The 23,392-nt window shown below is 32.8% G+C and overlaps 3 protein-coding genes and 2 pseudogenes across 4 annotated transcripts; 2 read left to right on the forward strand and 3 right to left on the reverse strand.

The window, feature by feature from the left end:
• Positions 1-189: 189 nt before the first annotated feature.
• Positions 190-6,524, reverse strand: LOC123202385 (rab GTPase-activating protein 22-like). 2 transcript variants are annotated; one of them, XM_044618307.1, is made up of 12 exons: positions 6,062-6,524; positions 5,451-5,546; positions 4,518-4,621; positions 4,216-4,355; positions 4,030-4,131; positions 3,470-3,592; positions 2,570-2,658; positions 2,378-2,483; positions 1,748-1,845; positions 812-1,072; positions 657-740; positions 190-471 (listed from the first exon to the last, which is right to left on the reverse strand). In XM_044618307.1, the coding sequence occupies exons 1-12, from the start codon at positions 6,149-6,151 to the stop codon at positions 457-459; spliced, it is 1,308 nt and encodes a 435-aa protein (XP_044474242.1). In that variant the 5' UTR covers positions 6,152-6,524; the 3' UTR covers positions 190-456. The 2 variants fall into 2 exon arrangements, with proteins under 2 accessions (XP_044474242.1, XP_044474241.1); XM_044618306.1 differs by having other exon boundaries at positions 4,030-4,140.
• Positions 6,525-10,092: 3,568 nt separating this feature from the next.
• On the forward strand, positions 10,093-11,223 carry LOC123201589 (early nodulin-like protein 3). Its single transcript, XM_044617167.1, has 2 exons — positions 10,093-10,370; positions 10,781-11,223. The coding sequence occupies exons 1-2, from the start codon at positions 10,169-10,171 to the stop codon at positions 11,158-11,160; spliced, it is 582 nt and encodes a 193-aa protein (XP_044473102.1). The 5' UTR covers positions 10,093-10,168; the 3' UTR covers positions 11,161-11,223.
• Positions 11,224-11,389: 166 nt separating this feature from the next.
• On the reverse strand, positions 11,390-17,039 carry LOC123201590 (annotated as a pseudogene).
• Positions 17,040-17,054: 15 nt separating this feature from the next.
• On the forward strand, positions 17,055-19,107 carry LOC123201721 (annotated as a pseudogene).
• A 2,253-nt stretch (positions 19,108-21,360) lies between these two features.
• On the reverse strand, positions 21,361-22,415 carry LOC123201338 (vascular-related unknown protein 2-like). Its single transcript, XM_044616793.1, has 3 exons — positions 21,985-22,415; positions 21,824-21,895; positions 21,361-21,524 (listed from the first exon to the last, which is right to left on the reverse strand). Exons 1-3 carry the CDS (start codon positions 22,318-22,320, stop codon positions 21,387-21,389), a joined length of 546 nt encoding a protein of 181 aa, XP_044472728.1. The 5' UTR covers positions 22,321-22,415; the 3' UTR covers positions 21,361-21,386.
• Between the last annotated feature and the right edge of the window lie 977 nt (positions 22,416-23,392).

Genomic DNA, 23,392 nt, shown 5'->3' on the forward strand with positions numbered 1-23,392 from the left:
CTAAAGCAATTTTGCTATGTATTAATCATGTTTGAGCTTGTTGAACATTTAAGAACATGAAAGCATACTTGCAGGTCTCTCTTCTCATTTATAAAATAAAATTTTCATGGTTAATGCTTTCATATGCTTAGGTATTAACCCACATCAGTTTTTTTCTCATTTGAGAAGCAGGAATAGTTCATGAGCAAGTGATACAATGTAATTCAACTCAATAAAATGATTTCTGGGTTTGAAGATATCATTACAAACCACAACAAATGGTACACAATATGAATTCGTATTGAGGCTTTGAAAAACATATACAGTTAGTGTTACAGATACAACTCTATTATTTGTTTGAAACTCACTTTACTGGGAAAGTCGTTCGAATCTGCAATCCGTGTTGAATCAAGTCACAACATAATGAAATTTCCCATTATTTCTTCATTGGGTCAGAACATTTGCACTCAACAAATGTTATGTCTGCTTGGCCTGCATAAATGTTATAAATAGTATGCATATGGGTCAACTGTAAGATCTTTTTATAATTGAGGTGTGAAGAGAATTCGCAGAGATAATAATCCTACAAATGCTTTTGCGCATAAACTTGATCGTGCTCTTTCGTTTTTAGGTTAAGATTTTGAATGCAACATCAAGATTTACAGTAAAGAACATACCTTTTTTAAATATTTCTTGTGAAGTTTCATAGCTTCACTGCAAGCTTTTTTGGCATCTATATTTCCAGTAATGCCATTCAATATCTAAAAAGGTAAAGACATAAAATTAAAAAAATGAAATGACACTAAATAGAGATCTAACTCATCAAGCTGACCTGAACAACATCGTCCAGGCCACGAGCTTCTTGCAGTAGCTTTGAGCTCTTATCTTTCAAGACACTGGCAACAAGGAAAACAGATATGGGGAGCGGAGCCTCTGAATTCTTTCCTCTATTTTTCAAATTTTCTCTCTCAAATTTCCCATAGTGACGAGCCGATCTTGCTTTTGCTTTAAAGCCATTAGCTTTATCTCCAACTGATTCAGCTTTTTCATATAAGGAAAACAGGTCGGGATCGTATTCCAGGGCCCACATCATCTGTAAAAGAAGTTAAGACAGCCACAAAAACACAATAATGATATACAAATTTTATCTCCAGAATGCATGGAAAGAGTTTTTATTTGACATTACAGTGCAAAAAAGCATGCATAAGATGGAGAAAAATTCAAAAAGGAAAAAAGAATGGGAAAATAAGGACATAAAAACTATCCATATGCGCATACTTATCTAGGACATGGAATAAAATCTCAGCAAATAAGACTCAGTATCTTTTTCTGGATAAGGTGGCATTCTTCCTTCTGAAATTGCCTATTTAAACTAATTAGTTGGGCATGAGAACCAGAGTGGTCATATACTGTCACATGAGCAGTTTGATGCTCTTAAATAACCATCAAATGGCGCAAAATACTCTGATCTCAAGATCCGACGCTTCGGTCAGGGAAATGGTAAACAAGTGCTATATGGACTAAATAGCATAAATGAATAATCTCTGCTAGAATATGCCTGCAGAGTCTGGTAAAACAACTCATTTGAAAACTTCTTGTGACAATCAGATTCCAGATTCAATATTTCAAAATATCGCCAATTAGCTTAAAGTTTCACAGAATTTAAGAATTATATAAACACAAAGGAAATCCAGAGAGAACCTGAAAATAATTCTTCCAATCTCCAAATGAAAGAATAAAATATAATATCAGACAAGTTTGATCATACCTCCCAGAGATATAGTGAATCACAAAAGGAGAATTCTCGACGGAACAAGACCATAAACATTCTGACAGCAAATAGATAGTCACCTCCGCCAAGGGTCTCTGTGTTCCAGAATCACAAAACATAGTTTCCTGTTAATATTTTTCTGAATCATTAATTTTAGAAATGCAGAAAGCAAGTGCTAAGTCAAAAATCAATAATAACTTTAACAGTTATATAATTCCATAAATTGATCATTTATGCACAACAGAATTCAGAACATTCAGTGTTCCCAATAAGTGAAAACTGCATCTAAACCAGTTCAACAAAAATATAAAAACAAGGGTTGGTTTGTTATAAAAGATACTCAGTATTTGACTGTATTCCTATCAATCTTGTTTCCAGTTCATATGTGTAGAAATATATGCAGAAAATAAGTTTAACTCATTTTCGTCATGGGAAATGAATTCGCTTTCTTTTCTGTTCAACCAAATCAATATCAGCATGTCATGTCATAAAAAGCAGAGGTTTGTGAACTAAAAACTACCAAGTGTACAATGGCTTACACAGAAAGACATGTAGGTTGCATCAGACCGTTGTTTAAGCTAGATTATTACCTAAATTTACATGCAAACACATATATTTAGATGGTACCTAGGTGCCGGTGAAGTTTTGGATCAATAACTTGAGTAATAGATGCCAAACTACTAAGCTGTGTCTCCACCCCAACTGAGCTCTCAGTACATCTGAAATTTCCTCGCTTCAAAGTTTCAAATAAGACGTAGAGTTGGATAATATTTTCAAAAAAGGGTATTCATATTAATTGTTAACAGAGACGATACTTACCAACCTGCGCATCAAACGTTCAAAGCACCAAAATGCATCAGCTTCATCATCAAGAAGAATTATCATGGGGGAACAAATATCACTCATTCCTGCATATTATTGTCACAAAATTCAACAGAGAGTTGGCACTTTATTGCAAATTCTAGAGAGAAGATTATTGTTATATTTTGCTACTCGGCAACACATCAACTGAATTTGGTATTTGTAAAATGCTATAAGAAATATCTAGGGCTGGATTCGAGCCGAGCCGAGCTCAAGCTCGGCTCGGTTCACATATAGTTGAGCTCGAGCTCGAGCTTGTGAAAGCCAAACTCGAATTCTGCTCGAATTCGGCTTGACTCATTTTTCGTTATTAAAATGACGTCGTTTTGCATCAAAATATTTAATTAAAAAATCTAGCGAGCAGCTCGAGCTCGAGCTTGGCTAGGGCCAGCTCGTTTCGGGCTCGTCCGAGCCTAACTCGAGCTGGCTCGGTTCGAATCCAATCCTAGAAATATCATGGTGTTAACTTTCCATTATACTCGACAAATACTAGAATAGACCCTAGGAGTTAGCAAAACTGGTGGAACACTAACACTTTTAGAGAGAATATCTGAGTTCGAACCTTTGTCATAACTTGTGAAATCCTAATTTACCTAATACAGTGGTTATGAATCTGGTCATTATACTCTAGGGTTTACCCATCCGACCAAAAAGGGCAGGGTTCCCCGGTTAAAAAAAGAAGAAGCTAGAACAAGATTATTAGAATGGGTTCTCTCAGCATCTATCTTGTCTCCCATATTGCTAGTTAAGTCCTACTTAGTTCAAAATTTTTAAGTAGGATGTTTACACATCGTTGAAGATTTTTATAATTCTCATTTAGTGAGGCATAAAAAATAGAAAGTTCATTTAGTTATCCACCTTGACAATAACCAACATCTGCGTCTATCCAAGCATAAACAGACAGAATATCCCAAAGTTTTGACAAGTTCTCTTGCGTCTCGTAAAACACCAATGTCCTGTCAGTGCGAACCACATCAAGGCCTAGCATAAAAGTATCCAAATTGAATGGGTTAAAAATCAAACTACTTAAAAAATTAAAAATATCAAAAAACAGTTGGCAGTTTCAGTGGTTACTTTTGAAGATTGACATTAAGAACTTAATCTCCTTACATAGAAATGAATATAAGCCATTGCATTTTAGAAAAGCAAATTTTACATCTTTATCCATTTTGTGTATAAACTCATATAAAAGACAAAGATCTCTACAGGCCACCAAAAATTAAGCTGGAAAAATTTTATGGGGAAAATATTTAAACAAGGCAAAGCCATTAAGACCAAAATGATAGTCAATGTAAATAGCTGGAGGGTACAATAAGACATTTCTCATCCTTTAAAAGCTTTTTAATCAAATCTGCAAAAGTGGAAACAAAGCATAGATGAAAGAAAGAAAATTTGCTAAAAAATTATGCACCACCAACCTATTTGATGTAGTGTTAGCAACCACTGGATAACTTTCTTGTCCAAAGGACCACGGCTAGCAACCTCCTTTACAATTTTTAAACTACTGGAAGCGCTCAAACCTGAAGAATCTACACTATCATCATAAAGCATATCACCAATTTCAGTATAGCCACTATCTTTAAAATATATGGTCAATTACTTGCCTGAATTTGTTTCTTGAAGCACTAAAGGGTCTTGAATGGGCTGACCATCTTCAGTAATTACAGGAGCAGTGATTAATTTGCCACTTCCAACAATTGGAAACAGTCCGTGACACTCATTTTTCCACTGATAATATTTCTTTCTGAAGAAGAGGACATACAAACAAGATTTCAAATGAGTCAAACTGTCAATGTATGACAAGAAAATAACTATCTTGTCAGTTGCAAACAATCTCACTGTAACACTTAATGTACTAACTTTTTATATTATTCTCACTCAAGTAAAGCAACAAAAAAAGGACTACCTCCGATGTAGTTGTAGCTGCTCTCGTTCATCAAATGTACTTTTAGGATCATAACAACCAAGAAGAAATTCCCAAACTTCCCCTCTTATTGATGGATGGATCCCCTAAAGAGACAAGAATGTGTAGCAACACTTATCAATACTCACAAATTGATCTTTCTCCTTCTAAAAAGAGCAAGTAGTGTATGAAAGCAAGTATAATGAAGGAAGAACAAGGTAAATGCTGCTGTCCTTTTGCACATGTACATAATCCTGATAATAGAGAGAAGATAATATTGTGGCCTAAGAAACCATATAATTGATTGCATTGACAATGCTAAGGCCTGTCCCAGAAAGTACATGAAATAGCTTCTCTTATAAGAAGTTAAAGTTGTTGCATAAAGAAAGAAAAAATAACAAGCTTGGTGATAATTTGACTTCCATCAGAAATTGTAAGTGTGCATAAACACTATGATATATGTAGACTATGGGTAGTATTCAGAACATAAATTTGATCATTGATTAGAAAGTGAAATGATAACCACTTTATTCAATTAATACTATCACAAAACAACTAAATCAGCTTGGCACGGAGCTGTATATATCAAACAAGTAAGAAAGTCATATCGATACTATATGTAATATAATATATAACTTCCTATTTGGGAATAGAGGCAGCAATCGTATGATATATATAGAATCAAGAAAGAATAAAGCAGAAGGTAACTGAGAATTCATAATTTGCTTTAGAGGGGGGCAGAAGAAAAAGGGATTACAATTCTTCACTCAACTTTCAAATTACATAAAGGATAGCAGACACATGATCCAGGTGTCACACACAGAATTATTTCCAGCAGGTCTAATAGTACGCAATTACACTAACTTTAATAAAAACAAATAAAGAACATGTATAAACAAAATTTGCTGTAGCTCTTAAACATGAAGGTGCACTTACCCCTCGTTGAATTCGACTTAGAGTCTTCCCTATATCTAAGTACCCTTCTGAAGTAAATGCAGCATGCCATTTCCTTGCACTTAGAGTTTTACCAGGCTGTATTAGCAGATAAAAACAAAAAGCTTCAGTAATTGCAATGGAAAAGGACATATTTAAGGGTTATGAATTTTAATCCAAACTGATGTTCTGACTTTCAAACTTAATAATTGTGGCCAGAATCAGAATTGCACAAGATTTAAGCTTTTCAGACATTCACCGTGATTGGGCTAGGTTTATTGTCTCACAATCTTACAGCATTTTGTTAGTTGTTTACATATACATGCATTGAAAATCTTTGTTTTCATTCACAATACATCAACATCATCAAAGTCACAAATTTACAACCAAATTCAACCCAATTCAGCCGAAGTTGCTCATCTTCCAAAGCTCATATTCGTAATAAATCAATCCAAACAAACATTAACAGACATTCTCGATTAAAATACAATCATCCCAACAACACATTACATCTAAAAAATGAATAAATCAACCTAAAAGACACGAATCAAACACCTTACAAAAAATTCATGTATTTACAAAGCAAAAACAACCACCATCAGAAAAGCACAAACCTTGATTTTGAATCTGGTTTTGGGCAGGTCAGTGCACTCAGGTCGAACCTTGTAGTAAGAATCAGCAGGCTCTGGAGCCGCCCCCCACATATTCACAAATTAAAAGTAAAAAAAAAAAAATTTCAGAACTGAAAACCAGCACCTCTGAACCAGACACCCCAGCAAAAGATCAATTAAATGATGACCTTGGATACCCTTTTGATGGAAAAAATCAAAGTGGGTAAAAACTGGGGGGCCCAGATGAGGTGCTGGCTTAATAAAAGTCAGAACCAGAACCGTTCAAAGCTAAAAACAATAAGAAAAAAAAAAATCTTCTTCTGACGTGATGGATGAAGAAGAAGAAGAAGACGAAGAAGAGAGGCTGTGCCTAAATGTCAGAGTCGTGAGATGAGAGCCATCTCACGACAGAAGCCTCTCAGATGCCGGTCAATGCGTTACTTGTCCTCCTCTGTTTCTAATTCTATTCTTTCCTGCTTTTTATTTTATTTTTCCTTTTAACATTTGTAAATTATAAATTAATATTGTCATTTTTCTTAATTTTTTGATGTAATTTCTATAATTAGTGGATAATTATGAGGTTTTATTGAAATATCCGTTGGACTTTTAGGGAGAGGGAACGGAGTGGTAGAAGAGCGCGTGATCGTGGGACTTGGTTTATATGCTGCCATTTTTTCGGGAGATAGACACTTGGGATTTGTCCAAATGGGGGTCAAGAAAGGGTACTTGTCCCACCCGCCTTTGGTGGCGCGTGGAAATAATTTGGAGACTGCTGGCTGGCGTCAGCTGTAGGTGGTCTACTTTTTTGTATATTGAAAAGTAGATATGTCAAAGGTTGTCCCACGTGAAAAACATGACTTGCCTTGGCATGGTCTCTGAGTTATACTACATGTCAACACTGGCCGATGTTAAAAATTAAATTAATTTAATTTAATTTGAATCAAATTTATTTAATTTAAATTTAAATCAAAAAATTTAATTTATTTTTTAATTTGAGTTATATTTAAGTTAAAAGGTATTTAATTTGGTTTGACTTAAATCCAACTTAAATTTAAGACTCAAATCTGTAGTTTAAATTTATAACTTGATTCGGTTCAAATTTATAGTTCGAATTCAATAATTTAAATTAACAATTTAAATTCATAGTTTGAATAAAAAATTTTGAGTATTATTTAGATAAAATAATATCATTTTGTTAATAAATCATAAATTTGAGTCATAAATCTGAATCGAACTAAAGTATAACTTCGAACCATTGATTCGAGCTATAAAATCGAGCTAAATTTGAACCAAAATAAGTTGAATTATTTATCATTTGAATCAAACTTAATTTTAACTCAATAAACTTGAATTAGATTATTTTTTATTTGAACTAAACTCAAACTAAGAGATATCTAAGTTTGAATCGATCTGAATTCACCCCTACCCGTATGTGAAAAATAAAAGAATAAAAATTTATATAAAATGATTAATAAATTTGTAAAACATGTAAATTGACCTGTGAAAAACTCTAGGAGGTACACCTTAAATTAAAAGGCTTTGTCGTTCTAACTTGCCTAAAAAAAAATAACAAAGAAAGCTTTATCATTCTAGGAAGTTGACACTTCTGTAATGTTTGTCCTTTCGGATCTTGACACGACGCATTTTATGGACACTGCGAGCCACCACCAATTTCTCTTTATTATGACACAACCTATATGTGAAAAAGGTTACTGTCTTGGTTTGTTGACTTTGACTACATGAACCATCCATAGAGGCCAAGAGGAATCGGTCTGATTTGCTCCTTTTGTCTAGTCACCGTCTCTTCTACTTTTCAGTTTCTAATTGATTATTAGGCCAAAGGACTATTTTTCAATCCGTAATTTCAAAATTAGATAAAAAATTAAACATTTTTATATAAATTAATCATCATTAAAAAATTTTAGTTAAAAATAATAATAAAATTATTATTTTACTATTAAATCTTAAATTTTAGAAAGTTAATATATTTTCTATTTAGATTGTAAAAATTAATATTTCAATTCATTTTCAAAATTTGAAAAATTTAGATTTCACTTTTAAGATTTATTTAGCTTTTATGGTCATTATTATTCGGGGTATTAATTGACACTTTTTACTAATTTTTTAGATCTGATGATAAAAGACAATTATTTAACCACTAAAAAGGATAACTACCATTGACATGAGAGTCTGGATGACTTGATGACGAAAGATGATATTTCACCCTTTTTTGTTAGGTTATACGGATAATACAGTGTCGTTCTTCATCATCCATTAGATGGCATAACAAGGTGTGAAAAACTCCAAATGAAGACTTTGACTATCTGGGTATGTTGACTTTGACTACATGAACCATGGAGACCAAGAAGAGTTGGTCCAATTTGCTCCTTTTGTCAAAGTCACCATCTCTTCTACCATTCAGTCTCCAACTGATTATTAGTCTGATTGGTTATTTTCTCATGACTCAGGCTGCTCTACACTCTCTTGCTAACGGATTGATTGTTCAACACTTAAAATAATTTTTTTTACCTTTTCTGACCCCTCTTACAATTCATCTTATTTCCTTTATATTGGAAGTTCCAGTAAGCTGTCATTCTGACTCATGCCCTTATATGTGACTGTTTGAGTAATGTAACTATACAATCTCTCTTCTCATACACACAAAACACACGTCTAGTTCGCACACAACTATAAGATTTCACTCTACTATGAGTGTGCGCACGAAAGAACTCATCGGTGTCTCTTCGCAATAACCTTTATGAAAAGATTAAAAAAAGCTTACAACAAAACCATGCTTTCATGAAGCATCATAATACATGTATAGCTCATGGGAGCATGCCCCAGATGCGCACAATTTGGAGACCTACTTCCTGATAATAATTCGATGCACATATACTTTCTTAGGAAGCATGCATACGTACACAAATAGTTCGTCTTAGGTTAAGACTTTGGGTATGCTTTCATGTAAATTATGGCTACACTCAAGACAGTATTAATCAATCTCATGACTTGTACTTCACTTCTATATCATTATTATGCTCAAACCATTGTTTTTGACTTTCTTATGACTTATATGATCATTTCTCATGTCATTATATCACATAGAACTTGAGCAATTTCTTTAAATCGACACACAATCTTTTTACACTTTAAAACAACCATTCTCATATGCTTAATTGAAATATAGGAATTTCTTATAAAACGACTGAATAAAATGTGTATTCTTGTTTTGGAAATATCATTCCTTTTTTAAGGATCTATCTAATGTAATTTTCTATAGATTACCATTCTTTTCTTAGGAATGAGCATTTCATCGAAATCTATTTTACAAATATGGAATGGTTGTCCTTTTTCTTAGATTAAGCATTTCGTCATGATGATCATTAACAATGTGTATTCCTTTACATTTGGTTATAAGGAAATCGTTGAGGGAATGAATTAAAAATAAAAATATTGGCACCCGGAGTGCATTTGAAGTTGAATCATCACCGGAGATGGTTGTCAAAAGTAAGAATTGTGGCTAGAGTTTGTTGGCTCAAAAGAAGATGCGGTGCAAGTGAAAAGAAAGAAAAATTAAAGGTTCTCATGCAAAGTTTTTTTTAAAATTTTATTAATACGAGATTATATTGTAATTTTTAAAAATAAAATAATAATTTTACTTTCTAACACTATTTTAAAATTTTTTTATAAATAATAATTAATATTTGATAATAAAATATTATTTATGCCATCTGAGGAGAGAAAAATGTTTTCTTGGCAAAACATTGGGCAAGAAAATGTATTTTACTCAATCCTTACACAAGGCAAGAAATCCCAAATTTCGAGGATAATCTAACATAATTGTGACTAATTTGGAAATATATTCAAGGAAATAAAATTACTACTTTACACGTTAAAAAAAAGTACAAAGAAAAATAATTAAGGCTAATTGAAAATATATGCAAGAAAAAAAGGAAATAAAATAACTATTTTACAGTATAAACAATAAATCCACACCTGAAAAAAAATGAAAGAGAATCAAAGATCTGCAAGAACAAGCTAGACTTGTCACCTCTTCTTTGCATTCACCAAATCTACTTGACTTTGCAGGTTTCAGGCTTTCAGCAAGCAATGGCCAACTCCATTTTGAGATTCTCTGATAAGGGAAGCAAAGCTCATCATGCATTGGGACTCCTCTGCCTCATGCTTTTGATGCAAAACTCTTCTGCTGCAAGAGATTTTCTTATTCACTGGAATGTTCCCTCTAATAATTCTGCTTCCTTCTATAATCAATGGGCCGGAAATAACCGATTTCAGATCGGGGACTCTCTCGGTAAGTTCTACTCCTTGGCATAGTAATTGAATTACGTATTGTATCATATATTAAAACTTAATTTTTTATATTATATATTATATATCGTATCGTATGATATTCTTTTAAAAAACAAAATAATAAAAAATTATAATTAACATATTATTATTTAAAAAAATCATAAACACCTATAAAAATTTAAAATTTCTTATTTATACTCTTACTATATTATTATTTCCTGTAAAAAAGTATATTATTCGTATTGATAATATGTATCGTATTGTATTAATTAGATACATTATTGGATATATATTATTTTTTACTTATATTGTATTGTGTTTCGTAGAATACTAATGACCATGCTCTATGGGAATTCTCTGGTGCAAACATTTGTGCCTTTCTGTAATAAAAATGCAATGGTTTTTATGCAGTGTTCAATTATTCATCTGGGCAAGATTCAGTGCTGGAAGTGACAAAGGATGCCTATGAAAACTGCAGAACAGAGTCTCCTTTAGGAAAATTCACAGATGGCCTCACTGTCTTCACTTTCAATCGCTCTGGGCCTTTCTTCTTCATCAGCGGCAACAAAGACAATTGTCTCAAGTTTGAGAAACTCATTGTGGTGGTCTTGGCTGATAGAAGCAAGCACCTGGCTCCAGTCCCGCCTTCTCCAGGGGCAGAGCCTCCGGTAATCTACCAAACTCCAGCTCCTGCACCTACACCAGGCGCTGCTGCTTCGACCTTCATCGGTCTTATAAACTCTTTCGGAGTATTTGCTGCTGCTGCTGCTTCTCTTCTTCTGGCATTCTAAGATTGCATCCATGGATGGTACGTTTGGAATCTCTCAATAAATGCATCCATGGATCGTTTGTTTGGAATTTCTTATTACATCTTTTCGACTTTTTCAGCCTCTTGATTTCTTCACAACTTTTCCAAATAAACGGAAAGTTTGAATACTCTCAACCACAGAAAAAGTAAAATGAAATAAGTAAAATCTTCTCGTGCTTCGTTTTCTAATCTAAATATGGGTACATTTTAAATGTTTTAACAAGATAATCTTCATTAGTATTTAATTACAGAAAAACTAGAGTTCTTTACAAAGTAAAAATATTTCACCTTTTTATCGGTTGTTCTTGCCTAGTTCAACCTTTTTCATCATTCTCATTGTATTATGCAAAATTGAATCCAAAATTCCAGCAACCTGAAACCCACAGGCAAGGATTATATAATTAATAATATGATTCTATGAATTTTTTTGATGAACTAGAAAAAAAATGAAAATAAAAATACCAACCGTGAATATGCCTCCGATTATAGCACACACATTGGTGATGAATTGTGAAAAGGACTTTTTGTTTTCTGTTATTAAAACCTGTTTAGAAAAGGAAGATAAAGATTAGGAAAGTATACGTTCGAAAGCATTTTACCTTTGAACTAAGTAATGCACAAATAATATTATCCAATAATCTGTTACCTTACCTGCATGGGAGAGAGCTCAAAATGGAACTTCACGACTGGTATATGTACTGTCTGGGTCAAGCTGCTGTGGGCTGTGTACTCATACTCCCCAACTAATTTATGTTCACTGGAAAATCTTTTGGTTATCAACTCAGTTTTAACTACTTGAAGATAATGCTCTATCTGCAAGTGCAACAGTTAAAAAATGGGTTCAATTTAGTGCTACGAAGTCTCAGAAATTAACTGTAAGAAATGACCAAATAAAAGGTAGCATGTTTTGGGCATCACAAGGCCTCTTACTTCCCTATATTTTCTACTTTACCATTTCAGAAAATTAAGTGGGAAAATATTTTATAAGATGGAAAAAAGGGTAAAGCGCACATCAACTTCAATGGTGAGACCTCGATACCCTATATTGTGGATCGACTCCATCTCTATGCCCAAATAATCATACAGGTTTAGATAAAATAGTAGGCAGATAAAAATTACATCCTACTCTAGCTATGCATATTCTAGAAGTCTATTGCCTTGTGCAGTGTTGCATCAGATTGCTATTTATTTAATACATTAACATATAAATAGGTTGCAGTGTTGTTGTAACATTCGGTAAAATAAGCATAAGAAGTCATGGACTTACAGTAACATTTGCACCAAAATCATGAGTATTTATGAATGAACGACCACTCAGCCTGTTGTGGCTGTTACCAAGATAAGGTATCAAACGCTGAACATCACTCATCACCTTAGGGGAAAGTCTCTGGCCAAATGAAAGATGGGTTAAGACATGTGGCATGTTCATCTGAGAAGGATCAAAGGAATAGGCTCCTGAGTGAGCTGAGATGATTAGGTTACCAGGAACCTGCATAGTATAAGATAGCTTAAGTTAGACAATTAAAAGATTTCAATTAAATATAGCCGCACAAACTATTTCCTTCCAAGTCAAAATAGGTCAAAAAATAATAAACATTGCAGATAAGAATTTGACATCTCTTTCGTTTCAGTTTTCCTCAACTATCCTATGGTTGTACCAAAACACTTTTGTATAGACGTCTACCTTCTTTACTCGCACATATCCTTCAATTCTGCATCCTCCTGCCCTTGGTGCAGGTCTTTTAGCATTCTCTGCAGTATTTTTGTGTTTATCATCTAAAGCATGCTTCTGAAACCCCTCCCTTGGTAGAGGCGCAACTGTTCCGTCATCTGGAAGGGACAAATCAAAATATAGCCAAACAGAAGTTTAGATATGTGTAAGTTTGTGTGAGTGTAACAATTTCCAATTTAGGCATGCTTCACCTTGACCAGGCTATCTGTGTCTCTATCTCCATAATAGGAGTCATGATCATGGTGTCCATGGTCCTCCCTGTAATAGTTGAAAGTTACAGCTAGTTGTCATATAATGTTACAAAATAACAACAACCTTAGAACAGATCCATATATGAATGTAGAATGAAGAGACAAGTTTAACAAATTAGTGTTATAACTTTTAATACCATATGAGATGATTCAGTCAAAATATATTTTCAAGTGAGAAATCTAGCATTTGAAAGATACTATCTTCAATGTAAACACTGAAAAGCTACTGTATGAAATTTATTTGAAGAAAACAGAACAAAACAAGTGGAAAGAGGCATACATTGGCCAAAAATAATAGCAAACATGAATATTTGTTGTTTACCTCACATCACTTCCTTTACGGAATATGCGAATGGATGGAAAACCTTGTATGTGATGCCTGAACATAAATAATGGAAAATATGTCAACATAGCAATCATGAGAATAATTCAAATGTAACATTTCAGGAAATGAATTTGAAAAATAAAAAAAGTAAATAGATCTCACCTATGCAGAAGCTATAACATGGACTGATGATGAATTTATGGTTTAGAAAACATAATCTTCCATATCAAAAGAATATCAGCTGAGAAGTTACAAGCATTGATAAAGGAAATACCTCCTACACAAATCAGTCTCTTCCATGCGATCAACCTTTCCCAAAATAATACACCCATCTATCTCAGGATCATATCTATATAAAGCAAAAAGATATAAGACAAACTGGATAGCATGCCATCAAAACAGAGCTGATATTTCTAAGGCCCACTGAAATGAGGACTATACTATTTTCAAATCTCATTTAAGATAAAAAAGCATCTACAGAGTTTAAAACCTGTCTCTTATTATTTGGGCTGCTTTCTCCCATGATGGTTTCTGAAATAAAAAAAGTAAGTGGTGAGGCAAAAAAATATACGGAAAGTAGAAGATACTACATAAGATTGCAAGTCTAACCATGCATGCATAGAACAAAAAGCATCCATGGACGTTTTTTCAACAAACATAGAGGGTTTTATTCACATACCCATAGTTAGATCAAACGATGAATTCTTATAAATACGCAAATGAGCACAAATACATATAAAAGGCCCGTGTGAATCAATTTAAAATATCAGATTCCGGCAACTACAGTAAACTAACCATAACAAAGGAACTGATCCAACTTCTGTAAAGTAGGCAACAACTACCTCAAGAAGAGGGAAAAAATTAAAGGCTTGAAGATATATTTGATAGAGAAGTAATTATAGAAATACCAGGCGTTTGCTCCAATAGCACCAAGGAGCAAAAAAACTGACAACTAAAATAGGATACCTAGAAAAAAGAAATTTAAAAGACAAATTAAAATCAAATGCCACAATAAAAATCTTCTGATAAGAAAAAAAGGAAAATTAGAATTTAAGGTTCAAAATTGGCTCACTTGCAGATGTGACAAACTATCAAAATTGCTAGCAGTTAGCGTCACAGAACCTTCAGCAGATTCTTCATCACCTTCCTCTCCATGCTTAATGAAATGTGATACTGGTACAGAGTGAAATTCAGAACCAGTGGATTTTAAATCGGATCTATTGAAAACTTGTGGATTGTTTTGTTATGTTCAACCTGTTCTGAAAACAGATTGGCACAAAAACAGCCAGGTCATACATCAAACATTAAAGACTAGTAAAGGATCAAAACAATAAGGTAGAACAAATACATAACATGCTGCTAAGTTCCTAAAGAAAGACAGGAAAACGGGAGAAAAAAAATATATTATTACAACTATGATATGCAAACCACATTTCCATTCTTCCCACCTGTAATGACAATTATAAGTAAATCTAATATATGAAAGGAGATTTCCATTGACAAGAAAAATAAATGACTCTCCTTGGAAAAGAATTGGAACTTGGAAGTTTATGACCGAATTCCATGAAATCAACAAATCAGTTAATTCATTTTTTTTATTATTTCTCTTAAGGTCCACACTTCAAAGATTTTAGAGACCTCATTCATGAATTTGTTCTCAAGATCATAATAACAAAGGAACTTGCCAGTTTGCTTAAGATGTTTCAGTCGCTCTAGTTTCAGGTCTACAGAGAAGCTTCACATGCTTTGTGGCTGTGTAGTGATGGCCATCTTCTGGGTGATCTGAATGAAAGAAGAAAATGAATTTCTATGATTTTGGGAAGGCTTGTGAAGAGGTTTTGTTGTTGTTGGAAAAAGTCTTTAATTGCTTTCTGGGGTTTTAGGTGGACTTCTGGCCTACTCTAATTTCTCTCCTCTGTAAATCATGCTTTACATAATGACATACTTTTCTTGTTTCTTACCAGAAAATAAATAAATAAAGTCTGTACTCTATGAATCTTCAAGTTATCACCCAATGCAAACAGTCACTGAAAACTAAAGTACTATGCACCTGCTAATTTTATTAAAGATATATTTTATTTTCAATCACTGCTACTTACTGGAAAGTTGGATTTGTAAAAAGAAGCACAATTCCTTTCGCTAGCTATATATAAATGAAAGACTGAGCATGTCAGAACATGAAAACTTACAGTTCCCAACACGTCACCCACATCAACTGATGCGAATTCACATGAGAGTGAAGGAAAACTACATGACAAGTTGAAGATCATCAACCAACCAAATTCACGGGCAAAGAAAACAATATTGTCAGGGAGACAGTATACTCATGAACATTCCAGATTGAGACAAAGTAATTCACTGAAAACTTATTAACATCAATAGAAACCTTGGCAAAGGAGCTTTGCCAGCAAATTAAAAAAGTTCAAACAAGACACAGAATGCACTACCTAAGAGACAATTCCAGATCCACTTTGTATGAAGTTACAACATCAATAATGGATAGCAACATAAGAGCTCTACCTCATATTAAAATCAATATGTAAGAAGTCCCCATCAGTACTCCTGTCAACAATAACAGCGGTAGATGTGGTGACTGTTAAAATAATTATTCAGTTCCTGAAAAATGAGCCCATTAATAAGACTAAAATCAATTTCAACAGAAAACCAATCAGGACAGTATAAACTAAACAACTTCAGACAGCTACACAAACTGCTTACAATTCCAAATAAAAACACCATAGCTAGGGCTGCAATGATGGATAATCCTGCACCAGACAATGATGCCTCCGTCAGATCTGTTGGAATTTTCCTGTAAACAGAAAAGAAGTAAGTTATCTTATAAACTTAAAAATAGTATAACACAAATCACTATAATTCTATTTGCCCTCAGCTTATCAAATATAATAAAAAGGAAAATTTAAAAAGACCCACGATAAGGTCCTTCAGGCTTTCCATATCAAAATTTCTACTTTTAGCCACAAAAAAAAAAAAAAAAAAAATTAAAAAGAGCATCAATAAACTAAATTGGAACCAAACTACTAAAATTCCCTTTCCACGTCCATTCCATTCAAAGGTCCTGTCAAGTCTCACGAGCCCAGAATTCAAATACTTCTCGTAACTTTATTCATTTCTCATCACTAACAAACCACTGACATAAAATTCATTCACACAAAAATCCAATCAGCACAGCATTACAACTTCTCCGGGAACCAAAACAAGCCGTTTCATACGGCTCCTCACCAAGACATCCAGCAAAATTTTCGCGCCAAATTACACGCACTCCGAAACAACAAAAACAAAAACAGCATAACCAAATTCAACATAAAAAATTATACAAACAATTCATATAAACATAACGAAATGACTAGAAACGGAAGCACGTATTGAACATGAAATGCAGATCTAACCTGTAAAAATCGACGGATTTTAGCTTCGCGGTCGAAATCATGATTGATATTTAGTTTGCGTAATCAGATTTTCGCACAGAAATGAAATTTGAAAGCATAAAAGATCTGGTGATTTAGACAAACCGAATCCACTGTCTCGCTAATTCAATCTCTGTATAGACAATGACATTGCTCTTTATCTTGTGCGGTTTTTTTTGTGTTTTGTTTTTCCATGTGTTGTAACTTATTATCGACCGTTGGATTTGAAGATCTTTGACCGGTGTTTCTGATGTGACAACCAATCTGAGTATTTAACACTGATAAATTTTCTGACAATGATATAGTTGTACAGATTTTTTGTGATATACGTATGTTATCTTAAAACTTTTTCTCCCAACTATTTTGTGTTGCCGATAACCAGTAACCGTACCGGCAAGTATGAGAGTGGCACCGTACGTCCGCACGTGCTCTTCATTAACTTTGTTTTTTAAATAGAACTGAATGCTGCAAACGGCACCGTTGATTAATCTTTAGAATTCCGCTCCTGAACTCAACTGCCAACCCGATACCACTTGTCCGACGTCGTTTTTGTCTTCTTTATGATAATAAAATCTACTTCATCATCTCCTTTTCCGACGTCGTTTTGTTGTTTGTCGTCGACGAGAATTGTTTGGATTCAATTAACTCATATATTAAGTACTAAATTCAAATCATAATAAATCTAAGAGATGGATTTAAATTATAAATTTGGATAAAATTTAAATTGAATTATTTTTATTTAAATCAAATTGAAACCATCTTTAATTTTTTATTGAAAAATCTAAATTGAATTCAAACTAAACCAAAAAGAATATTCAAATTCAGTTTAGCTAGAATCTGTCCTAGTTAACGCCGCTAGTAAGTGTTTGAGTGAAGACAACCCAGTTTCAATGTTATCAGCCGGGTCGGGTCCTTCTCTTGAAAAAGCCGCTCAATATGCTGTTTCTTCTCAGCCTTCCATTTCTCAGGCGTCCTTTATTTCTAATTATTGTTATTATTTCTTTTGTTGGGTTTTTGAAGTTATGGTGATGCTAAATGCTGGATAGAGTACCGAGTTTCATGTTGCCTAGAACTTATAATGTCAGTTATGAAAATGGTATAGAGTGGGTTTAGCTGTATTTTGTTGTTGAATTTCTTGTAGATAATATTCAAAGATAAAAGCATTGAAATGGTAGTCCTGGGATTTAAAGTTGTGGAAGCTTCAGTTGGTTTGTGTTTGATGTGTAGAGACTTGTGGCTGATTCGGGTAAATTTTCGTACCCCATTGCTGAACCTTGGGCTAAACTAGTCCAAATGGTTCAGCAAAGACATGGGTGCTCTCACAAAACTTCTGCTTCGGGTTCATTTGGGAAAAGCATACTTCCTCGTTTGGCTACTCTTTTGGCTATTTCTCTGATTACTGATGTTATTGAAGTTTCTGGTTCTAGTCAATTCGTTAGGTCTGTTTATGGTCCCTTGCTTTGGTTTTTCTAATTTTCAAGTTAAAGTCTTTTACAATAGAATGGAGTGCTTGGTATATCTGTGAATCATTAGATTTTGCTGGTTATCATAGATCCTTCGTTTTGTTTCTTTCAACATGCTATTATAGGAGCCATATTTTTCAGCTAAACAGTTGTCTGATTTGAAAGAAGCTGTTGCAGGCCAATTTATGCTGGGAATGAACTTTGCACGGTTTGATATACAGGAGCCAACACTTGTATGTCAACATCTGGACCCACATCTTTTCAGGTGCCCCCTAGCATAGCTGCTTTAAAATCTAATGAGGCTCTTAATACCCAGGCTGATCTTTCAACCTTAGATATTACATTGATATCTTGTGGTTACTCGCAGCTTTTTTATAGCTGCTAAGAAAAGAATTCCATGAGGAATGTTGTTCTTGTAAGAGTACTAATGGAAGATGTTTTCTTTTGTTTTTTAGTATAGTTTTAATTGAATACTTTGTTTGATTATAAATCCATTGAAATGGGTTACTTTAAATGCCTCAAGTGTTAACATAACTTTGTAATTTTTTATTTCAGATTCTACTGGTAAATCCAGATATGTAAAGCATAAATCTCAGGAAGCAGAACACCCAGGCCCTGGAATTGCACATATTGTAGTCGCTGGGGGTCAAGGGCTGAAAAGTGCAGAGAACTTCAAGAAGATTGAGAAGCTTGCTGCAGCAGATATCTTCTCTACAGCACTGAAGTTGTATTGACTTCCACAGAAGTTATGAAATATTATTGGTGTTTCTACTGTTCGAAAATAAAACAGTTTTGACAGTGGCTGCCTTTTCATATCTTCCTTCATGAACAGAAGGAATGCCATAGCTGTCAAGATTCCTTTCTTTTTATTCTCCTGACTTCTTTGTGTAGTTGGAGCTACCCGTGCTGCTGTTGAAACCAGAATTGCTGAAGAAGATCCCTGAAAAGAAATAGACGTGCATACTTGAAGTCATCTTTTAACAAAGTAGCTTGTCTTGTGCTAATGTAGGGTGGTGGTTTATTTGCTGTTTGCAACTAAGAAAATGGTCTCTAGCCAATTCACTTCTCTATCGGAGATCGCGTAAAAATAAATTACACAAACTTATATATACAAACTGAGATGATAACTTATAATTAGGTCATATAATTATTTACTTTTTGTCTCATTTCAAAATCACTTATTCATATACAACTACGTTAATTGATACAGATGTATTTATATAATTTATTTATATGTGTAATATTACTCGATTGTAAATTACTATTTGCTCACCATATGTTATATTGGCTTATCTCTAGAGCAATGCTATACACATACAGTTTTGAGTATACAATCAGTTACCCAGATGATGTATTATTATGTAATTAAGGGTTAGTTTATACTTAATTTAAAAACTCTCAATCATATGATGATATATCATTTATGTATTCAATTGTTATACTTTGTATGCATATAATTTTATGGATGTGAAAATAATAGATATGGTGACGGTAAAAGAGAGATTTGGTTCACCAAGTGGGGGTTGTTAGGGGATGGTTGGGAGGTTTATATCAGTAAAAATGTCACATGGCAAACAGCTCAATTGCTGTAAGACTAAAAGGAACTAGGAGACAACTTTAATAAAATTTGCTTGACCATACAAGTTTTAAAGATAAGAGAGTTGAAATTAATTAGCACATTAGTCATGTAATTTCCTTCCTAAACGTTGAATCTCTCACATTTTGACTAATCTTTTGATTCCTTTCATATTTCATCAAGACTGTCAAGCATACAATTAGTCTTTTCCTATAAAGTGCTAGTTACTAGAAGAATATTAAGGCTCTCAATGACATAAGCAACATGTTGCCACTTGCTATAGTAATTAATTATAAATCTTTTTGCCTAACAATGGATTTGTTTGGGGTTGAAATTGAATGAAATTTTTTCATACCATAATAAAAATATATCAATGAACTTTGTGTACCAATGATTATATGTCATATTGTAATTGTATGTTACTTTATTTTTGATTCAAAATCACTCAATCATATAGGAACATATCATTTTTAACACCCGTAATAGTTAAATTGATATTCGTTATGAATTTACATAGTATTACTCTATTTTTTCTATAGTATAATGTCATATCGGAATATTTAACATTTAGAATATAAATTTACTAATAATTGTTTATCCTCATGCGATAATTAATGAGAAATACTATATATACTAATAGATGGGTACTAAAGGTTGATATATTATTATGTAATTGAGTGATCTATTTATTTAATTTATCTCAAATTTAAAATAACCCAATTACACATGTTAGTCCATCAATACTCGCTATGCGTTAGAATATGTAGGGTTGGCACCAAATCAAGCTAACCCTACTCATTACAGCTTGAATTCATTTAGCTCAAATTCAAGTCAAGCTCAAATTAGAAGGTTTGACTTGTGAGTTAGGTGGATAACTTGATTTAGTTTGAACTTAACTCGTGACTTGATTTGAATTATGTTGAATAATTATTAGTTTTGCTTATTATTAGATAAAACAACATTATTCTGTGAATAAGTCATAAAATTGAACTGTGAATCCAAACCATAAATTTGAATCATAGATTTGAATCCCGAAATTGAACCAAACTTGAGTTAAATCATTTTCATTCAAATCAAATTCGAAGCACCCTTAATTTTGACTAAACAAACTCAAACAAAACTATTTTTTGTTCAAATCAAAATCAAACTAAAGGGTGTTTATTTCAACTTGATTAGTATTCATCCCTATGTGCACGAAATATTATTGATAAATAATAGAACATTTATGATTTATCCATGTTGGAATTGATTTTGTTCTTGTACTAAATGAGATTTTTCATATCTTCATGCCTACTAATGAGGTAAGTAACATTGTTTGCATGGAGAAGAAAGAAAAATGACCGAAATAGATCACCTAAAAGATATACAAGATCATATTCTTTAGTTCATGTAGAAGAGTTACAACTAATAATTAATTATAAAATCATACAGTAAAAACTATATATATTTCACTAACATTGATAAAGGAACCAAGCAAAGACCCCTTTTCTTCAGCTCTGATTCTTCTTCTTCTTCTTCATTTATATTGCTGTCTGCTCGCCCATCTCCCTGAGCAGAAATGCTTCCAGCTTTCTCCTGTATCCAAAATCACTTTTTCATTAATAAAAATCACCAAAAGCAATCTCCATGGCAATATCACACAGGGCCAAAACCATGAAAATAAATTTCACTTAAAAAAAAAATGAAAGGGGAAATTTATTCCCCCTTGTTAATACTTTTGACAGGAAAAATTATAACTACAAGTAACGATAAGATTTTTCCGTTGTTGAAAAGTTTTAGAACGGGAAATATACTTTTAATAATATTTATAATAATTAGATATTTATATATTCATTATTTTTCTTTCGTCAGATTTTATTTTAGTTTAAAATTACCTTAGAAATGTCAATGGCATGATCTTTTGCTTCTGCAGGCTTTCTTCCCAGCTGGTTAATCAGATGGTAAATCTGTTCAAACATGAAAAAATAAAAAAGAAAAGAAAGAATTATATAATAAAAAAGATTAATTAAAGGGAAATATTATTTATTTTTCTGACCTTGGGGCTGTTAACTGAAGAGCTGGCGGTGTCTTCCAAACCATTATCGGCAACTTCAGTTTTTCTTCTCTTGGAGCTCGTGGTGGATCTTTTATTATTTCGATCATGATGATGATGATGATGATGATGAAAAGCAGAAGCTTTTTTCACAAGTGCTGAAGAAGAAGCAGCATCTGATATCAAAGAGCTTTCAACACTTGCAGAAAAGCAGCTGTTAATCTCTTCACTGTATTGATGATCATCAAAAAACTCATCAAAATACGCAGTCCATCCACTTTCCTCCTCGTCATAACTCATAACCCTGCTCTGAGAATTCCTCTCAGAGTTATTATCCATCTGCAAAACCTAAAATACTTTAACTCAATGCTGGAGAGGAGAAGGTTAAGAAGGTAGAGCAGAAGCAAGCCCTCCTGAAGAGAGAAATAAACAACTATATAGATAGAACAAGACTGAATAAAAGCAACAAATATATATATATATGTGTGTGTGTGTGTGTGTGTGTGTGTGTGTTTATAAGGAAGAGATAAGAGTTTGAGTAAATAGGGAAGTAGTGGGCCAAAGTGAAGGAGTCTGGGGAAGTTGAATTAGGGCATAAATACTTAACAGGGAACTGACCTTTCTGGTTTGTAGAGAATAAATAAGATTAGATTTAGATTAGATAAACCAACAGAGCCAAATTCTAGAGAGTGGACTTATTTTCTCTCTATTTGATGATGACTGAGTTGAACAAGTTATTAGTTTCAATTCAAGTGATGAAACCATATAAATACATACAATAATGTTGTGTGCAATCATTCGTGAATATTTAATTGAATATTTAAATAATATATCATTATGTGATTAAATATTACTTTATATTTAATTCAAAATCATGTAATCGTATGATAACATATCATCTAAATATTCAATCGGATACACAAAATTGCATACACATAGTGTTATTACAATATATATATATTATAAGAGCAATATTATATATATATATCCAGTTTTGAGTATCCAATTGGGTACTCAGATAATATGTCATCATGTGACTGAGTTTTATTTTATCTTTAAATAAAAATTATTCAATCATATAATGATATATTATCTAAATACTTAATTGAATAAACAAAATTGAGTACACATAATTCTGTTAAAATATATATTTATTATTAGAGTAATGTTATGTATATCAGTTTTGAAAGATACTCAAATCATATGTTATTATGTAATTAAATATCATTTTATCTTTAATTTAAATTCTTAAATTGTTTAATGAAACACTATCAAGATACCTAATTTAATATTTAAAATTAAACACATATAATTTTATCGTTATTATAATTTTGCATGGACTATTTCTTTGCCTTTCTTTTGTTTTTCTCTTTTTTATTTCTTGTATATTCATGCATAACATTACTTCTTG

The sequence above is a fragment of the Mangifera indica genome, chromosome 18 (genome assembly GCF_011075055.1).
Source record: "Mangifera indica cultivar Alphonso chromosome 18, CATAS_Mindica_2.1, whole genome shotgun sequence".
Taxonomy (NCBI): domain Eukaryota; kingdom Viridiplantae; phylum Streptophyta; class Magnoliopsida; order Sapindales; family Anacardiaceae; genus Mangifera; species Mangifera indica.